This window comes from Herpailurus yagouaroundi, unplaced genomic scaffold (genome assembly GCF_014898765.1).
Source record: "Herpailurus yagouaroundi ecotype Mexico unplaced genomic scaffold, PumYag 184, whole genome shotgun sequence".
In the NCBI taxonomy this organism is placed as follows: Eukaryota; Metazoa; Chordata; class Mammalia; order Carnivora; family Felidae; genus Herpailurus; species Herpailurus yagouaroundi.
The window spans coordinates 9068301-9088500 of NW_024412415.1; the positions used below are offsets into that span (position 1 = coordinate 9068301).

A 20200-nucleotide genomic window follows, 5' to 3' on the forward strand; every position below is an offset into this window, starting at 1 on the left:
TACAGTGGTTTTCTCACTGGACAGACTGGTTTAATTCCTTGTAATCCCTACTTCCTGATAATATCTTTGAGCTTCCTCTTCCAAAGACCTAAATAGCAAAATACTCCTTCTGTAAACAAAGGATCACTGAACATATTCGTGCAGAGCCAAAGGTCTGACACCTAAGTCATTTGTTCAGTAAATACCTAACAAGCACACAAAAGCAAAATTGGTGGTATCTAACAGAGGGCAGATTAAAATACCATCAGACATAATTTGTCTAACTGTAAAATGTAAACACCAGAAAAACAAGAGAAGAAAATAAAGTTCACACAAGTATTCTGAAGATTACTCAGGGAAAAGACCTTACTTATACTACGTGTTTATGCCTAGAAAATGCCAGACTATTAAATTTCAAAACTTATGTTTAGAGAAGATCAGAGATAGAAAATAGGTAATTTAAAAGTATAAAGATCACTCAAATAAAAACTTCATGAAATGCAAAAACTCACATTTCAGGAAGATAGTGGTATTTTTGAACAGGATCTTTCCAAAACTAAAATAATTTTTCCCCTGCAAAGATAAAGGAGAGAAAGATAATTAGCATAGATCACTTTAATTCCCAAGGCAGAATGTAACTGTTAAAAAAACCTAAATTTATAAAATGTTTAAGTTAGTTTTCTAAACAACAACAAAATCGATATCCTTCCTTTTAGTAAAATTCAACCGTATCCAAACTGCAGAATTTTGTAGCTTGGTGCAGAGACATGATTTTTCCCCCACAGGCCATGAAGCAAGGACTCTAGAAAAGAAACTGCTACAAATCCCAACTTAAATTTTCATGGGAGGTACTCCTTAATTAGTTCATTCGCTTTACTCACTAATCACTGTTCAGAATAACCAATCATTTCCTTAAATAAACTATTCTACGAACAGATTTAACTATTAACCATTTTAGTAACAATAGCTAAAATTCAGAACCCGAAGATCTTCACCAAACGAACAAAAGCTATAATGCTTGCCATATAAAAGCACAAATAAGATTTGGACATTACAACCAGTGAGCAAAGCAGAATCAAACAAAAAGGCCACCGTGGTTTCAATAGGACTATTGCTTTTCGGCATTTCCTGCGTGCATCCGATTTTTGTGAGCTCACAGGACTATAAAAACTCTTACTTCCAATGAGGTGTAAAGGAGTGAGGTGGGGGACAGAAAGGGTCAACCTATCTAGTAAGTTGTCCAAAAGACAGCCTACCTTTACCATGTCAAATTTTAGAACACAATTTCTACCACTTCAGCCATTCTCATTTTAGAATATATTTTTTAAATGCCTAGGCTTCCTCATCACACAAGGCTTAGAACAACCATTCGAAAGTGCAAAGGAAATCAAACAACTTCGTAAGTACAATCATCCAGTAACAAAAAGTGCAAAGGGAAAAAGTGATAAAGACACCTATAAACAGATCTTTCTCATCCAACCTGGGGTCACTGGATTCTGTGAAACTTCAGCTGAAAGGGAAACCGTTCTCCACCTATCATCCATCAACTTTACACGTCTCACGTAAGGCACTGAAAGTTCTCTCTGACTTAGCTGATAAGAAACCATTCCACCATTCTTCTCCGCTCCTGAAGCGGCTCTGGCACTCCTGCTAACCTACCCACAGAAGTGCACGGCTTTCCGCTCCAGGGTAGTGGATCCTTGCTATCCAGCGACACAGATGCTCCAGGCAATTCCACCCCTTTTGAAGCGGACTTTTGCGGAACCTTCATGGACCCCTAGGGCCGCCGTAGCCCCACCCCTTGCTCGTCCAGGCTCAGTTGCTTCTGAAGTGAACACTCACCGACGGTATCGGAATGTGCCACTTGGATCGGTCAGCAGCAGCGACAGGTGCCGGTCCTACACCAAGGAGCGACAATGGGGACGGCTGAGCCCCCAAAAGAAGAAGAATGACAGGCAGCACCTGAAGCCACGCAGCCGCCGCCATCTTCACAGCCATGGAGCGCCTACAGAAAGCATTTCACCGTCTTCCGGTTCGCCCCGCCCTCTTCCGGCTCTGCTCTGGGGGCGGGATCATCCGGGTCCTCGAAACCTAGCGGGGCTTGTTTGTTTTTCCGCCCAGCAGCCCCTCCCTAAACCAGTCGTCACGGTCTCGTGTGAGGTTTAGAGTGGAAAGCGCAGGCGTCGTCCCGTCGTAATCTGGTCACCTTGGAGTGTTAGGATGTTAATCAAAAGCCACCTCCGCGTAGGTCTGCTTTTCTCCTCTCTCCCGCCCCTTAAAGGGGCTGGGGATTTTAATCAAGCACCTCGTGTAGCGTTTGGCTCTCTCCTCTCGTTCGCCCCCGCCTCTCATACCTTCTAAGTGAGACGCGGGGTCCAGAAGTCTGGGAAAGCTGTAAGTCTGACTGCCTCCTTGGCAGGGAGTAGTGAGTTCTTGGTTTCTGGAGGTTTTTAAGCAAGGACTGGAATTTGGCAGTGGTGTAGTATAAGCACTTCCTAAGCTGTATCTACTGTACTAGATAAGCCCTTAAAAAAAAAAAATTGTTGTATCCCTGAAAAGCATGATGGTGCAGTAGAATTTGTCTGGAGAACATCCACCTTCAGTACAGAGCAGTCCGGCACTTTCAACTTAAAACTAAAAACGGAAAGAGTGGGCCAGTTTTCAGTATCTGTGGAGTGAGGGTCACTGAAATAAATCTGCAGACGTTTGACCTGGGCCGGGCAAGCAGTCTCTGTACTACCTGGTTCTCACGCTCTAGATTTTTATCCTCTAGAGCTCTTTGAGTACACGCCCCCTCCGCTACAAAGACAGTTGCGGTTCCTAATAAAAGCACTTCTTGTTGGCGCTCATAAACAAGAAAATTTTGTCAAATCTCCGTAGAAACGCTAGTTTGGGCCTGGAAACCCCAGGAGTACGTGTAGTTTTGCCACTTCTTAAGGACCTGGGGAGGACTCCATTTCCCAAGAGCTTGATGGTGGTGAAGTGCTGGTTGTAATTTCGAAAGACTGCCCTTCAGTGTTTTAAAAACACCGCTTGGCGTTGGCCTAAGAGCTGAGAGCCGGTCCGACGGGCTGGGAAGCCATGGAAGCTGCTGGGAAAGAGGAAATCAGGTAAAGGCTCCCTGGTCCTGCAGGGACTGACTTCAGACAGTAGGGAATAGATAGTACCCGAAAGTACCTGAAAGCAACATTAGGTTTGAAGGTTTTATTGATTGTTTGAATGGCCTCTTATTTGCATGTTGGATATTTGTGTATTTAATCTTTACCAATTGTCTCAATTCCCCAGGGAATTAGTTGATATTAATAGCTAGTCCCTCACAAAATATTTTCAGGATGGTTTACAGAACAGTGGAAGAATTGTGATCAGAACCCTAACATGAATTTCAGGCTACACCCCCATCTTCCTATATTATTACAGAGTTCATTCTTCAAAGCTGAAAAGCAAGGATTGCAAATTTCTCTAATCTTTGCACGCTTGATTAAAGGAAACAGTGACACAGACTATGTTAGTGAAAGATTTGATTACTTCCAAGAAAACAACTTTTTAGTACAGCCAAGTGTATCTGTGTGGCCTTGTTTTCATAATATCTTGAAATTTGTGTTCAATCATAGTTTCCTACATAATCATAGACATGCTGATTACAGCCGTATTCAGCAATATGTCTGCTTGAAGGCAAGTGTGGTTTTTTTTCCGTTTTATAGCCTAGAGTTGTTTTAATCATACGGAGGCTAATTTATTTTTTTAAGACTTTTTTTTTTTTTTTTTTTGAGAGAGAGACAGACACAAAGATAGAGCATGAGCGGGGGAGGGGCAAAGAGAAAGGGAGACACAGAACCAGAAGCAGGCTACAGGCTCTGAGCTGTCAGCACAGAGCCCAACGTGGGGCTCAAACTTGGTAACAGCAAGATCATGACCTGGGCCGAAGTTGGATGCTCAACTGACTAAGCCACCTGGGCGGCCCCAAGATTTTAGTTTTAAGTAATCTCTATGTCCCACATGGGACTCGAACTCACAACCCCAAGATCAAGAGTTGCATGCTCCACTGAATGAGCCAGCCAGGTGTCTCTGGAGGATAATTTAAATACATATACTCAAGTAGCAATATATATGCATCTTGTTCATGTTCTATTCTAGAAACAGCTCTTCTCCGAACTTGGTTTGTTAAAAATTGGCTCTTAGATTGTCAACATTATCTTAGAAAGTAACAGATTTTCTTCCTACATCTGTTTCTGTTTTTACTCTAGCCCCTTGCACATACCTCTAATAAAGCATTTGTCAGGTTGATTCATGCTTGTTTGTTAGGCTCTTGCAGGAAGCTCTGACACAGTCCTCCATATCTTCCTCAGAACCCAGCACTCAGTAACAATATTCTGCAAATATTTTGTTGAAAAAATGAGTGGATTATTTTTGTTTGTGTGGGTTGTTTTTTTTGTGTGCTTTTGCTCCTTCCTATTTTATTGTTGTAGTCATAGCCTTCAGTCATTATTTTAAAAGAACCCTTCCTCATAAGTGACAATACTCTTCTTCCAGTGCTTTCAGAGTAATCCCAGAACTTGATATTTTGTTGTTTACCTTGAGTGATTTACAAAAGGATGTTATTCTGCAGCACACATACTATCATGTTAGGTTATGGCCATGACACAATTTTGCATTGTAAAAGTTCATTACCCACGTTCATGCTATAGTTACAGAAGGAACAAAAACTGGATTCACAAACCTTGTGGAAAGTAAGTTTCTTAAAATGTCTTTTTATTTAGTGTTGAAGATGAAGCTGTGGATAAAAACATTTTCAAAGACTGCAGCAAGATTGCTTTCTACAGGTAAGGAGAGGAAATAATATTACCTAGATCAAAACATTGCAATATTGTAATGTTTATAGGCTTCCTAAGGAAAGAGTCAGTTAGGAAATACAGTCATTAAGAAATTCATTGGACAGGAGACCTTCACCTTTATACACTCACTACTATGTTATTTAAATTTCTTAATAAATTTATATTTTAAAAGTGTTTATGGCTTTGAATAGATAGTACTTTTACATATTTCAAAAGTCAAATAATATAAAAAGATATTCTTTGAAGAGTGTTACCCCCATGGTTGTCCCCTGCCACCCTATTCCACATCTTGTCCCTCTGAATAACCAGATTTGTCAATTTCTTATTTATCCTCCCGTTATTTCTTTTCATAAATACAGTTATTCCTATATCACTGCCCTTCTTATACCAAGTAGCTTCCTATATATGCTGTTATGCACTTCTTTTTTTTATGCTAAATAGTTTATCCTGAGTATGTAGAGATTGTTCTCCCTTTTTATAGCTGTATAGTATTCCATTGGGTAGCCGTACTATAATATATTGTCTTCTTCCTATTGCTAGATCCTTGAGTTGTTTTTAATCTTTCAGCATAAAATGACTTCCACAATGAAAAACTATATATATGTCATTTCTTATACATGCATAAGTATTTATAGGATTAATTTCCAGGAATGGGATGACTGGGTCAAAGAATAAATGCACTTAAAATTTTAACTATTACCAGATACCCCTCATAGGGTTTGTACTGTTTTGTACTCTCATCACCACTGTATAAGATGATCTATTTCCCCAGAGCCTGAAAAAATATTTCTTTAAAATATTTTTGTTGAGTATCTCACTACAATTTTTGGTCATTTTACTTTTACAAAAATTGTATCCTATGTTACAACTTTCTAATTTATCCAGACTGCCCTAAAGGAAGAACATCAGATCACTTAAATTCTGAATAGGTGCCTTAGAGGGAATTCTATAGGGAACTCTTGGTCATTTTGTTAAATCACTAGATTATACCAGATTTCTACTAGAATTTATTGAGTTTCTCTTAAAGTATACATTTCATGGAAAGTGGAAGGGGACTTAACAAGCTAATAAATATCATCTATGAAAACTGCCCCACCTTTTCAATAAAGGGGACAAAATGCCATCCTAGAGCAGTGTTATGTTGAACAATTTCATTAGTATTTTATTTGCACTCTAATAACAAAGTGTTCTGTTAGTGCTTTATTAGAGTACTAATACTGTCTGGGCCCGATACATTTATCATCATAGTGAATTTTAATGACTTCCACGTGGTAATATAGTTTGCTGAATGCTGACAGTCACAAATAATTCTCAGGCATTTGTATACTCTGTATCTGTAGGCGTCAGAAACAGCAGCTCTCCACAAAGTCCACCTATCAGGCATTACTAGACTCCGCCACAAAAGGCAAAGACAGCACCAAGTTCCAAATCCTCAATGAAGCAACTAAGGTAAAAAAGAAGTATTTTCTACAGAAAATTGTTTCCATACCAAATGGGGTTTGAATGAAGTAAATTTCCACAAGGGCTAATTAAAACTATGCATGCTTCGGGGCGCCTGGGTGGCGCAGTCGGTTAAGCGTCCGACTTCAGCCAGGTCACGATCTCGCGGTCTATGAGTTCGAGCCCCGCGTCGGGCTCTGGGCTGATGGCTCAGAGCCTGGAGCCTGTTTCCGATTCTGTGTCTCCCTCTCTCTCTGACCCTCCCCCATTCATGCTCTGTCTCTCTCTGTCCCAAAAATAAATAAACGTTGAAAAAAATAATAATAAAAAAATAAAAAAAAACTATGCATGCTTCAAAAATAAACTTTGTTGGAGAAATAATGTGATCTTTTTCATATGTACACGAGTACTTTAAAAGTAATGTGAATATTTACTTACAGACTGCCTGCGTATCAAATGCTTTTCTAGGTATTTTACAAATATTATTTCCTTTTAATTAGTCTTCATAAATACAGAAAAGTGACTAGGAAGTCACTTGTTCTAAGTCACATAGCTAGTAATCAGTGTTTTCACCTGTGTCTATCAACTCTGTTAAGCATCCATGTTCTATTACTGTTATACCCTGTACAGTTGAGCGTGTGGCCTGAGGAAGGTACAGATTGAGTGACTGTCCAAACCTCAAAATGTGGGTGGACCAGAGGAACAAGGGACTATGGAGTTGAAAACCTAAGTCACAAGTGTTCCATCTCCTGAGCTGCTTCACTAGCAGATCACCCTAGCTATTATATACTGAAAGGATTAGAGCAGTATTTTAAGTACTTTTTCTCACTTGTCGAATCATACCGCTACTTCAGATGGGCCAGCCATAGAGGAAGTCCTGTATGGGCTGAGGTAGGAAGTATGGCTATGCGCAAGTACAGCGCTACCAGCCTGACCCACACTTCCAGATCCTCCCTGTCTTCTAAAGGCATCCGAAGCTTCTAAGGCCTCCCAGACCAATCTGGCTTCTTGGTAATTCTTATAGCTGAAAGACATACTTGAAGCCTTGAAGTGTAAGTTCCCTAACAGATGACTGAGAAGGAATTTCTCCTTTCACTGCAAAGCTGTGAGATATCTCCCTGTGGCGACCGTAGCTCTCGCCCTGTGGTGCTGCACAAGGGAACCTCCTCAGAGAAGGCAGAAGAAAAGCTTGCTCCACAACATCAGGGGGTTCTCTATAACATTTGTTAGGCCTTTAATTTAGCAAAGGATTCCAGCTTTATTCCCGCACATGAGGATCTATTGCACGGTGAGGTCAGCTACTCTCTTTATGAAGTTTTAGGAAATGCAGCTGTTTCATAGATGTGGAATTTTCTAACATACTTTTCTTGCCTGAATTCAAAATAATGGCTAGAATTGTATGAACAGTTCTGTGTTCTCTGTCCCTCTCCTGTTTCCAATTTCTAGCTACTGTGATAGCGGTACACTTAGTTCATCTCTCTTAACTACACAAATGGGATGGTTTAACCTTTTTCTGAAACCTAATGCTGCTTTTATGTTTTGTTTTTTTTTTAATTTTTAATGTTTGTTTATTTTTGAGAGAGAGAGACAGAGCATGATTGGGGGAGGGGCAGAGAGAGAGGTAGACACAGAATCCGAAGCAGGCTCCAGCCTCCAAGCTGTCAGCACAGAGCCCAACTCAGGGCTTGAACTCACGAACCTTGAGATCATGACCTGAGCCAAAGTCGGACACTTTACAGACTGAGCCACCCAGGTGCCCCCCCTAATGCTGCTTTTATACTACCTCTTTTTTTCTGGAGGAATTGGCCCCTTGCTTGGCATTTCTGATACCTTTGAGTTCTCAGCTCATGGTACCCCCAAAGTCCTCTACAAACTGATCCAAGTCTTTACTAATTATCTTTTTTTAGCATACTTTGATAGCCATTCATGGGAAGATATGAGGCAGCACTGATTTCCTTCCTGAAGAGTCACCTGCCATTTGCATGTGGTCTAACAGCCTGAGACCCAGCCAAACCTCTGTATTCAGGGTCAGCAGAAGCAGTTGGCTCTGGGAAATGCAAGGAGTCCGCTAGAAACCTTGTAGGAGTCATTAAGCCTGCCACCAGATGTCAGGTACCTTCCATTCTTTTTTTTTTTTTTTTTTTTTTTTTTGTCATTTGCTCATCTTCCTATCTCTAATGTATCTAAACCCAGAGAGTTGTAGCTATCCCATAGTCAGGCAAGAATCTCTTCCCATCCTTGGAGAACTTCAGTGTATTGAGCATCTGAACATCCACTGTCATGAAGATTCATGGTGAAACAAAGTAAATGAGGCAGAAGCATCCTGTGGACCAAAATACAAGTGTTCATGCATCTTGATACCAATGCAGTTAGTGGTAGATCCCCACATGCAGCCTTTTACAAAACTATAGATCAGCTTTCTTCACACATCCCTCTTTGGAGCCTGAAAACGTGCAAGACAATGCTGTTCAGGTCTTGTGTCAGAACCAGAGCCCACCAGATCTGGATGCCTTCCAAAAAAAAGAAGCCACAGTCCAGGAGGACCCACAAGATCTTAACACAGACAGCACATGGCTCAGAAGGGAGTTGAGAAGCCCTAACAAGCAAGGGTAGGTTACCCAGGATATCAGCAACATAGCTCCCAGGACTGAAAACTCTGTGGCCCCCTTGGAAGAGACTTCATGTTCAGGTATTAGAAATATTGGGGCTGTGGGGCGCAGCTGTTGGGCTTTTGGGGCTCAGTCGATTGAGCATCCAACTTTGGCTCAGGTCATGATCTCACGGTTTGTCAGTTTGAGCCCCCATCAGGTTCTCTCATGGTAGAGCCCATTTAGGATCCTCTAAACCCCCCCCTCGGTGTCCCTCCCCCACTTGTACTATCTCAAAAATAAACATTTTTTAAAAAGAAATATTGGGGCTGCATAGAGAATCTGCATGATCTGATCTCAAGCAAATACATGTATATGTTTAGGAGGTCACCCTGAAATTCTGGGCTGAATTCCAATTTAATGTTTTCCTTGTCACTTGGAGTTGAGATGACGAATAGGGACTTAAGGTTTCGTGTCCTCTGTCAGTCTGATATGGGCAACGAAGATCCAGACAGTAATCTCCAAAGTTGTCTGAACCTTGTATCCAGCTTGCTGTATATTCAAGCAGCCTGCTTTAGAGGTCGTTTCTGGGATAAGATGGGCGTTTCATGGGAGATTTCACGTTAGGATATGGTATGGGTGTGGTCTGGAGATTTAAAACAAGCTGCACATATCTACCTATTCAGAATGATAGCTTTTTACTTCAAGTTCACAGAAACAGAGCCCAGAGTCTAAGAGATCATATTCAGCTCACAGCTGCAGTTCTCAGATTTCACTGATGAAGCAGATTCTTAGTGTTGGCCTGCTCCCACACCCTTAAAACTCTTAAAGCAGTAACTTTGCTGTCAAGGTCTACTGTTAATTTTTGAAATCCTTCTTCTCGATCTCCTTCCCCCAATCTACCCCTTAATAAGCAACCAGAAAACAGAACCGAGCTTCATTCAGCATTTTCTTAGCTTGGACTGCCATAACAAAATACCATAAACTGGGGGTCTTAGACAACAGATATTTCTTTGCCAGAGTTCTAGAGTCTGGGAAATCCAAGATCAAGGTGTCTGTGGGCATCCTCTTCCTGGCTTATAGACTACCACCTTCTTACTGTATTTTCACATAGCAGAGAGAGAGCTAATTCTCTGGTTTCTTCTTGTAAGGACACTAATCCCATCATAACCCCACTCTCATGACCTTATCTAAACCTGTTTACCTCCCAGAGGCCCCATCTCCACATACCATCATATTGAGAGTTAGTGCTTCAAAATATGAAGTGAACATGGAGGAGTACACAATTCAGTTCACAGCAAACATGATGTTCCTGAAACAGTAATATTACAGAACAAGCTGAAGTGTTTCCCTGTGTGTTGCCGCTGGGTCAAGACATCTAGGATTTGAAGAAAAGGCAGTTGTAGTTTAAAACGCATGAGTTCTCTCACATAGGGCCCCAGTATAGTATCTTGCCTATTCCTGAGAACAAAATAATCAGGTAGATATTTGATAAAAAGGCTTCCAGAAGAAAATCTTGAAGGAAGGTTAACGGTAAAATGTTGACTGCTTTTTTGGAGCTGTTTTTTTCTGTTACCGATTTTTTACCTTCAGTGAAAATTTGACCTAGATTGAGAAACAGAAGATTTAGTCTTGTGACTTCAGAGCAGAGAAATGTATTCTGTCCTCCAAGTCTAGCTAAAAAGCACTGCTAGCAAGGCTAACCTGGAATAGACCTATGCCTTTGACCTACTTTATATTGCCAATTTTTATGCTTTCTTATGACATAGATGACTTTTTGGCAACATGTTTACTTTACAGCCTGTTGACAAGTTTTCACTAGAGACTACACTTCTAGCAGCATCTCCAAGGATGCAGGCATATCTCTGAGCACCTCCATGAAGTTACCCCTTGCCTTTGCATCTAAGCCGGATGAAAATGGGATTTCACCCAGCCAGCCACATCCTCAGCAGATGAGGAAGAACTACAACTTGTTAGCCAGTACTGTTTCTGCAGAAGTGGGCGTGAACAGGCAGCTAATTTGGGAATAATAAACCAACTGGCTGCAACAGTGGAAGGAGCAGTTAGTGTCATACAGCACTTTAATGAACTCTTAGACAATCCTCTGGATGCTGGAGGTCTTTTTTTTTTTTTTTATTTTTTTCAGAGAAAGAGAGGAGTGGGGCTCACCTGAAGTGGGGTTCGAGCTCACCCGATGTGGTACTCGCTCTCACGAACCGTGAGATCATGTCCTGAGCCGAAGTCAGATGCTTAACAACTGAGCCACCCCAGTACCCTGAATTCTGGGAGGTCTTGATCAACAACTGGGAGAGGTTGTTGTTCACTCTCGTAGGCCTTTTAGATTAACTGTTCTTTAGAGTATAGAGAAGACACCTGGTACCAGAGGAGAGGCAAGATCTATATCCATCAAGAAGAAGTTGATGGAGTCATAATTTCCATTCCTAATACCCACTGCCATTTAAATATGTGTTCTATGGCAACATGTTTAGTTTCCTTTACTAGCAGGTTGTGCTGTTCTGTTAACTCAGTCACAATCTCTACTAGCTGTGATTCCCAGTTGTGGGTAAATAACAGGTTTTGTCTTAATATAATTGTGATCAGTCCACTACTTGAGTACAAAGACAGGGCTATTCCTAGCACCATAGTTTTTACAACCTGGTGGTATTTTTATCTATGTGGCCAAACAAAACAAAACAAAAACAACTACATAAAACTAGACTTATGGATGACAGACTAGCAGGTTTTGTTTTTACTAAGCATAGAATAAATAGGATAGGAAAAGAGGATTTGTACTCTTTCCCAGACTATGAGAAGTGAGTCTCTGAATAAAGGTTTATGAAAAACCAAACAGAAGCTTGTAGTGCTAAAAGGAACCTCTAAATGTACTCCTTTCTCTCAGGATTTATCTCATGTTCTCTGTGTAGGTGGACATTTGCACATCTTAACTACTTTTAAGGAGCAAAATCCATGCTGTCTCATTATTTAAAATGCTTAATTATATATTTCTTCACCTATTTTGCAGTAATCCATCTTGCTGCAATTTGAGTGTAACTGTTAGTGTATTCTGAGTATTAACACGCACTCCTAGTTTAAGCAATCTAGCTTCTGTAAGTTAACATACTTTTTCATTGTAATTTCCAATCCTAATAGGAAGAAGAGATTCAATAATTATTTGTGTATTACTTTTTCACCAATGTCCAAGCAGAAGAAGAGAGGAATGTATACAAATTCTTAATGTATTAGATAGAAGAACATAACATTCATGTCCCCACTTTTTGACACAGCAAGGTTTTGGTGGGAGAACTGAAAAATAACTGGCAATTGAGAAACCCAGAGAAGTGGTTTTTCTTTTTTTTTTTTTTTTTTTAATTTTTTTTTTCAACGTTTATTTATTTTTGGGACAGAGAGAGACAGAGCATGAACGGGGGAGGGGCAGAGAGAGAGAGGGAGACACAGAATCGGAAACAGGCTCCAGGCTCTGAGCCATCAGCCCAGAGCCCGATGCGGGGCTCGAACTCACGGACCGCGAGATCGTGACCTGGCTGAAGTCGGACGCTTAACCGAATGCGCCACCCAGGCGCCCCGAGAAGTGGTTTTTAAACTGTCAACCACAGAGCCCAGGTTTCCATGGAGTTGTCTCAAAGTTCAGTTCAGGGAGGGGCTCAAAGGCAGGGGCACTGAGTCTCCCCACTGTCTTTAACCCAAGTAGCTTTATTTATTGCACTATTAAAAATCTGCTGCTATTAAAAAAATTTTTTTAAGTCAATAAAAACAGCATGATCCAGATCATAGAAGCAAAGCATACTAATGTCTAAGGAGATTATATGCTTGGACCATGAGAGTTATGGTGGTAATAGTAGGAGGTCTGAATGAATCTGAATACCTTGAAAAGGATTACCTAGTGGAAAAAACCACTTGCTTAATTGAGCTAAAATGAAACAAAATGGAGCTTTGACTCTGATTCATATGTTTGGTTGTATAAGGTCATTAGAATAAAAGCAGGGTTATTATCTGCCTCCTCATATAATTAGGATTCTTTCTGAGCTGCAGCCTCAAGAACAGAACATACAGACCAGTCTTTGGCTTAAAAAAAAAATTGTTTTTAAAGACAGTTATTTCACTATAACTGGGAAGATCTCTGAGTGCATAAACTAGGTGCAATTTGTTCATCATATGTAGGCAACCTGTGTGCCCTCTGCTTAGGATGTGCTTGCTCATTCTGCCTACCCAGAGACCAGCTAATCTCTGAAGGTCCCGCTCCCCCAGAGACAGCCCAGGACCCCTTTCCTTACAGTCATCACTAATATTCTCTCTCCTTGTTCTCCCACAGCACTGTCCTTGTCCTTCCATCTCAGCACCTATAAAATGCTTTATGTTTACTATGTGTTTTATCTGTAAATTGCAGTCTTCCTCTAAGAGTTTAGTCATCTTTTTCACAGCACATCACAATATTAGATGCCAAATAAATGTTAAATTTGAGAGAACAATGGAAATGTATGTCTCGCTTCGGAGACAATACATAATCTAACAGAATTTCAGCTTTATTTGTATTTGGACACATTTTTAAATCTTGGAATTCTGATGGCACACTTGAAGTAATTAAATTTACAAAAGAATGTTAAACATACAATGAATAATTACAGTATGATTGAGGCAGGGGAAGGGCAATGTTGGTCAAAGAGTATAAACTTCCAGCTAAACAAAATGAGTAAGATCTAAGGATTCTATTGTACAGCATAGTGACTATAACTGATAATACTCTGTTATATACTTGAATGTTGCTCAGAGAGTAGAACTTAAATGTTCTCATCACAAAAAGGAAATGGTAATTATGTGATATGATGCAGTTGTTAGCTAATGCTATGGTGGTAATCATTTTGCAATATATAAGTATCAAATCAATATGATGTACACCTTAAATTTGTACATTATGTCAATTTTATTTCAATAAAGCTAGAAAAAATAATTACACTGCTACTCTACTATAATCCTACTTTATTTTTTAAAAATTTTTATGACATTCATTTTTGAGCAACAAAGAGCGCACGAGCAGGGAGGGGCAGAGAGAGAGGGAGACATAGAATCCGAAGCAGGCTCCAGGCTCCAAGCTGTCAGCACAGAGCCCAACATGGGGCTCAGACTCATGGACCGTGAGATCATGACCTGAGCTGAAGTCAGACGATCAACTGACTGAGCCACCCAGGCACCCCTACTATAACCCTACTTTAAGAATTATCTGTAAAAGGAGCCCGAGCCACTGCACTATTTATGTGGTCACTCTTTTAAGTGTCGGGTCACTACATAAGTGCCCTGACTACTTTTCTACATTCCCAAAGAGGCAAAGTTCCAATAATATCATTATTTTAATGCTGTGATGTTCTCCCTGCTTCCTATTTTACTTGTACCACATTGACCCTGTTCTACACTATGTCACACAGCCTGCCCTCCTTAGCCTTTGATTTAACAGATGTTACAGTAACAGTACATGTACCCAGTTGTAACCAGAATCTGGCATCACATGAAGGATTTAATGAAGGATTTGCTATCAACCACTGCGGCATGGCACAGCAATTGAAAACTGTCAAAATATTTCTCTGATCAAGCTTTTTGGGAAAGATTGTGGCTCTGTGTTGGAGTCGCTTGCTCTCACTCAGGATTCCAAATAATATGATCTGGGGAAAGAGGAGGGGCTTCACCTAACATTGGCAGTTGATACTTTATGCTTTGGGGAACTTTATTTGGCGGGAACTGTTGGTAAAGTGAATGATAAGTGCTATTTTTGTAAGATAAGCATGCAAGTTTGGAAGCTTGGGCACAATTTGACCCATTTTAAAAACTGCCATTTAGAATAAATCAAAGGGGAACAATAGGTTAGAAAAGCAAATTCTCAGGCATAGCCCTAGACCCATACCTTGAGAATCAGTAGAATAATAGAATGTTCTGTAGGACAGGTGCCCATTGAAATTTCTAAGGAATCACAGAAGGCATTGGAAATGGGCAGGTCCATTAAAATTCCCAAAGACTCCAGAATGCCTATGAGAAGAAAACTTGTCATAACAAAAACTAAGATACTACTTGGCCTTTTCCACCATTCTCAAGTAAACTGGATTTTTAAACTACATAACTAAATGGGAAACAGAAGCCCATGAGATCCTAGAAGTTTTTTTTATTAAAGATCAATGTCTGTTTCTAATGGACTTCTAAATTATAATAAAGATGACTTCATATTAAAAAATACATATTTCTCTGATCTACACGCTTCATTTTGTAACCTAAATCTGGCCATTTCTATTTTCTTGGGGTTCGTTGTTGTTTTGTGTTTTATTTCTCAAATATTGTAGTCTAAATAATTCTATGTTGCTTCCATGTCACACTATGGGCAAAATTTTACTTAACTTCCCCTGCCTCTTAAGAAAGCTGAGAACATCCCAACCTCTAGAGAAAATTCCCCAGGCCCTATTCCCAGGTGTACAGGAAGTGCCTTGATTAAAATCAAGCAGCAAGCCTCAGGCATCTATCCTAAGGAACCCCAATGACCATTATTTTATTCTCTATTCCTTTCCATTCTGTGGTTGGTTATCCTTCATCTTTTATTCAGCTGGAATCCAGTTGCCCTAGTTTTAATACCAAACCCTTACTCTAAGACACCTGCAGTTTATCATAGATAAAGTGGCCGCATGTCCCAGTTTTCCAAAAACAGTTTCAGCTCATGCCTATCATTCAGTATAATTATTAATAGAGATCTCTCATTTTTAAAGGTCCTGGTCTGGACAATTACAGGTTTACCTTGCCATCGAACACATAGAATGAAGGGCATCTGGGTGGCTCAGTCAGTTAAGCATCCAACTTCAGCTCAGGTCATGATCTCACGGTTTCGTGAGTTCGAGTCCCACGACGGGCTCTGTGCTGACAGCTCTGAGCCTGGAGCCTGCTTCGGATTCTGTGTCTCAGTCTCTCTCTGCCCCTCCCCCACTTGTGCTCTTTCTCTCTCTGTCTCTCAAAAATAAATAAATGTAAAAAAAAATTTTTTTAAGAACACATATAATGTCTTTCTTGCTGTACCACAAGTATAGCCAAACAAGTAAATACAAAGATTGGGGAGCTATTTCCTTCATGATTCCCATTGTCTCCAGTTTACTTGGCCTATAATAATTCAAACGTAGTTTCTAATTATTGTAATTTGACTCAAGAACTGGCCATCACTGGTGTAATAACCTGTTAAAACTAATCTCGTGTCTGTTCCAAGGTTCCTCTTCTGGCTGAAGTTTATGGTATAGAGGGAAATATTTTCAGGCTTAAAATCAATGAAGAAACTCCCCTGAAACCCAGGTATGAAGTTCCTGATATTGTCACAAGCAAGCCACGCACCGTAAGGTAAGCCAAGGAACAAGAGATCTTGGATACACCCTCAGTATGGTCTTTTATTATACCTTGAGTAGCAGATTTTGCATGTTCCTCCTGTTTTTTCTATTCGAAGCTATAATCATTTGCAGAGTCAGTTTTCAGTTATTTGGGGATACATTTATGCTTTTTATATATTGTCCATTCTCCACCATTTAATTTATCAGCACTTATTCATGAGCAGAAGCAGAGCTTTTGAGCCCTGCTGTCCTTCTTGCAAAGGAAATGATTCATCAACCAGACTTTGGGAACAAGTAGAATTTGAGAACAAGTAGGAGAGCTATTTAATTTACTCAGATTAGCAGCAGGGCTCCAGAGATCTCATATACTAGCCAAACTCCCGTGCTTACCACAATTTATACAATTAGGCTCACTTTTAATTAAGGTAGTCTCAGAAATGTAACATGTCAAAGATAAATTAATCATCAGTGTCTAAGTGAAACAAAAACTTTGGAGATCAAAAAGCATTTTTCCTACATCTGCAGTATCTTCCTCAGTTCTCAATACTCTTTCCAGTGATATCTCACTGGTTCTGCCTGCTGATTCCTGTTATTTTTTCATATTATTTCACTGAAGGAATATAAGTTTATGCCAAATGCTTTAATTTTCACTATATCATTATCGTAGTTTTATGTAGATTACTTTTTCCATAAAAATTTAATCAAGTCAGTAGATTATAAGGGGAAAGTACTTCAGTGATAGTAGAATCATCATAAATTCAAAATAGGTCTAGTCACTCAGCTGCTCCTATATGCCGAGAACTTAGAAAACTGGAATTAAAAAGAGACTGTTTTCGGGGCGCTTGGGTGACTCAGTCGGGTAAGCATCCGACTTCGGCTCAGATCATGATCTCACAGGTTCGTGAGTTCGAGCCCTGCGTCAGGTTCTGCTGAGCGCTCAGAGCTGGGAACCTGCTTTGGATTCTGTGTCTCATTCTCTCTTTGCCCCTCTCCAACTCGCGCTCTGTCTGTCTCTCTCAAAAATAAACATTAAAAAAATTTTTTTAAAAAGACTCTCAAGGCTTCTTAGGTTGGTGCACATGCGTGTGTGTGTGTGTGTGTGTGTGTGTGTGTGTGTGTACTTGGTTACAGTATATTATTTTTTACTATCCTGGAGGATTCACTTTACTGGTAGATCCTTTTAACATTTTTACATCTGTGTTAAGTAAAATTCGTCTGTAGTTTTCTTTTTCTGTATTATTGCCATGTTTTGGGGTCAGGATGATAACTAGCTTTGTGTGGTAAATATGTTGTATTAGTTCTGCTTCCATTCCAACCTCTTTCTAGAGGGCCTTTGGCTACTGCAGTAACAAGAAAGTTAAAAAATACATTCCTCCACTTCCCATACTCTCATGTAACTAGTTTCTGGTATAATTCAGGTTCTACCAGTCAGATGCACTTACAGGTATCTTGATTTTAGAACTGAGTTTCCAATTTTGCTGGCATGGATTTGGGAGCTCTAGAATGTCTCTAGAGGCACACTAGTTAGGGTAGTAGTTTATTCATCTCTGGAGCTAATATGGCATGATCTTGGAGCCCAGCAGTTGCCACAGTGACTTCTGATTATCCAACTTCCTGATTCTAGCTGCAATAGGAGTTCAACTGACCATGCAGTAGTATTCTAGGGATCATTACCGGCTGCCCAACCTATTACCTCAGTGCTTCCAATGATGTCATAAGCTCCCAATTCCCCCATCTTAAGTTACTCATTTTCCACTTAAAATAGCCAGAATTTTTTCTTTGCTTTTTTAATGTTTATTTATTTTTTAGAGAGATAGAGAGAGAGACAGAGCATGAGCAGGGGAGGGGCAGAGAGAGAGGAGACACAGAATCCTTAGCAGGCTCCAGGCTCTGAGCTGCCAACACAGCTGGACTTGAACCCTCAATCCACGAGATCATGACGTGAGCTGAAGTCAGACACTTAACCGACTGACCCACCCAGGCACCCCCAGAATTTTTTCTTTAATGTACAGTTGAATCTTGGTTGATGTAGCCTTTGGTATCAGAAGTAAGTATAGGCAACAGACCCTCTAGGATGGGAATATGAGATTGGTTAGCTGCTTTGGCTGGATTTGAAAGCAGCGAGGACTTGGTTATCATTAGAGGATAAGATACTAGTGTTATGGGCTCAATTGTGTCCCCCCCCCCAAAAAAAAACCTCATATGTTGAAGCCACAACCCCCTGTGCCTCAGAAAATGACTATATTTAGAGGTAGAACCTTTGAAGAGGTAACTAGTTAAAATGGGGTTGTTAGGGTGGACTGTAATACAATATGAATAGTGTTCCATAAGGAGAGGAGATTAGGACACAAGTTGACACAGACAGAGGGCTGACTATGTAAGGATACAGCAAGAAGATGGCCATCTGAGAGCCAAGGAGAGAGGTCTCAGAAGAAACCAAACTTGCTGACACTTTGATCTTGGACTTCTAGCCACCAAAATTGTGAGAAAATAAACTTCTGTACTTTAAGCCACCCAATGGGGTATTTGTTGTGGCAGACCTAGCAAACTACACAACTGGTAATAAACCACAGCATTCCATGGCAAAGTTACTTAAATTACTACCTGTGATCAACAGAATTCCACCAAGCCTTCCATTCCAGCAGAAGTAGCTCCTTTTCCTCTAACAAAGCTGATCCTACCTTGCTTGGACACCCTGTGTTGACCTCACCTAAGATATATTGTCCAAGGGGATGACAGTGCTCATTGTGCCTCACCCCTTCACTGCCTTCCTTTAAGCTCACTACCAGAGCCCAACATGCCTAGGGAGCTAATTACAGTCAAACACTACACCTAAGGAATTATAAGATTTTATATAGGCAAAAACCTAGGAAATACAGATAGAAATGCATTCTGAGGGATTCCTAAAGAAAGGAACATAATTTTAGGACCACATTAAATTTATTGACATGGGTACCGAAGAATCTAAATTTGATGTGCTAGCTTGGACAGCTGGGAGTGAGTCTAATTATTTGCTTGGTTGGTTAATTATAATCTGTACTCAGCTATGGACTCTGCTGAATGAAGCTGAGATACCAGCTCAGCCTTGGCACAGAGTAGAAAAGATGATCCATAGACTTAGGGAAATAAAGATGTTGAAGTGGATATGTCATATGCAACAGCACAACTAGCCCCTAATTTTGCTCTCCAAGGGGTTCCAAAGAGACTCCTTTCGCTGAGAAATAACTTGATGAAGGAACACTTGGAAAGCATTTTAGTGAGTGAATGTCTTTTAAGAGCTAGAAATAATGGTGGGAAATGATGCCATCAAAATGGGCTCCCCGATTTCAGTGGAGATGGTGAGACTCCAGGTGCATAATGAAAGTAGCAGCATTTAGTTATTAGTGACAAGGTGAACATGTTTCCATAATGCGCAGCAGGGCATGTATGGTACCCAAAATGTTTAACTCTCAGGGCAGTGAACAATGTATCAAAGGGTCCACTGGACTGAAATAGATGCATTAAAGTCCTATTTGATGGAACAATCAAAAGAATTCCATTTTGCTATTTATTTATTTAGAGTGAAAGGGAGTACAAGTGGGGAAGGGGCAGACAGAGGGAGAGACAGAACCCCAAGCAGGCTCTGCACTGCCAGCATAGAGCCTGACACAGGGCTCGAACCCACGAACCATGAGATCATGACCTGAGCCGAGATCAAGAGTCAGATGCTCAACCGACTGAGCCACCCAGGGGCCCCTGCATTTGGGTTTGATGAACAGTGATATACAACTCTCCTACTACTCCAGACAGTTAACAGAACCCAAGTATCTTGCCTAGAATCCAGGGAGAAGGACTTCGCAAGAATATAATAAGAACATAAAATATCCCTCCTCACCTTCCCTAAGGAGGCATGTGACCATTTACCAGAGTGACTGTGCACCAGAGAAAGAAATATCTAGACCTCTGAAGGATTTTAAGTGACTGCCTCTGGGCTTACATGATTTCTGGAGATCCGGAATAT

The 20200-nt window shown here is 40.5% G+C and overlaps 2 protein-coding genes across 11 annotated transcripts in view; one reads left to right on the forward strand and one right to left on the reverse strand.

Moving 5' to 3' along the window:
* TMEM87A (transmembrane protein 87A) overlaps window positions 1-2024 on the reverse strand; it is a 41569-nt gene extending 39545 nt beyond the window's left edge. Inside the window, exons 1-2 of one of the 2 annotated variants that reach the window (XM_040492391.1) lie at window positions 1822-2024; window positions 492-552 (exon numbers count right to left, since the gene is read on the reverse strand). In XM_040492391.1, coding sequence (XP_040348325.1) covers window positions 492-552; window positions 1822-1977 — 217 coding nt within the window. In that variant the 5' untranslated portion in view covers window positions 1978-2024. The remainder of the gene's footprint in view (window positions 1-491; window positions 553-1821) is intronic. The other variant, XM_040492392.1, reaches the window with a different exon arrangement.
* The window catches only part of GANC (glucosidase alpha, neutral C), a 76231-nt gene continuing 57941 nt past the window's right edge, over window positions 1911-20200 (forward strand). For 5 of the 9 annotated variants that reach the window (XR_005795786.1, XR_005795787.1, XM_040492383.1 and 2 more), the window contains exons 1-4: window positions 2155-3089; window positions 4737-4799; window positions 6152-6260; window positions 16086-16213. Coding sequence is in view for 7 of the 9 variants with exons in the window: in XM_040492383.1 (XP_040348317.1) it covers window positions 3061-3089; window positions 4737-4799; window positions 6152-6260; window positions 16086-16213 (329 nt within the window). In the remaining 2 variants the exon portion in view is untranslated. Of the gene's footprint in view, window positions 2012-2144; window positions 3090-4736; window positions 4800-6126; window positions 6261-16085; window positions 16214-20200 lie in introns of those variants that run through there. The other 4 variants (XM_040492386.1, XM_040492387.1, XM_040492384.1 and 1 more) reach the window with 4 other exon arrangements.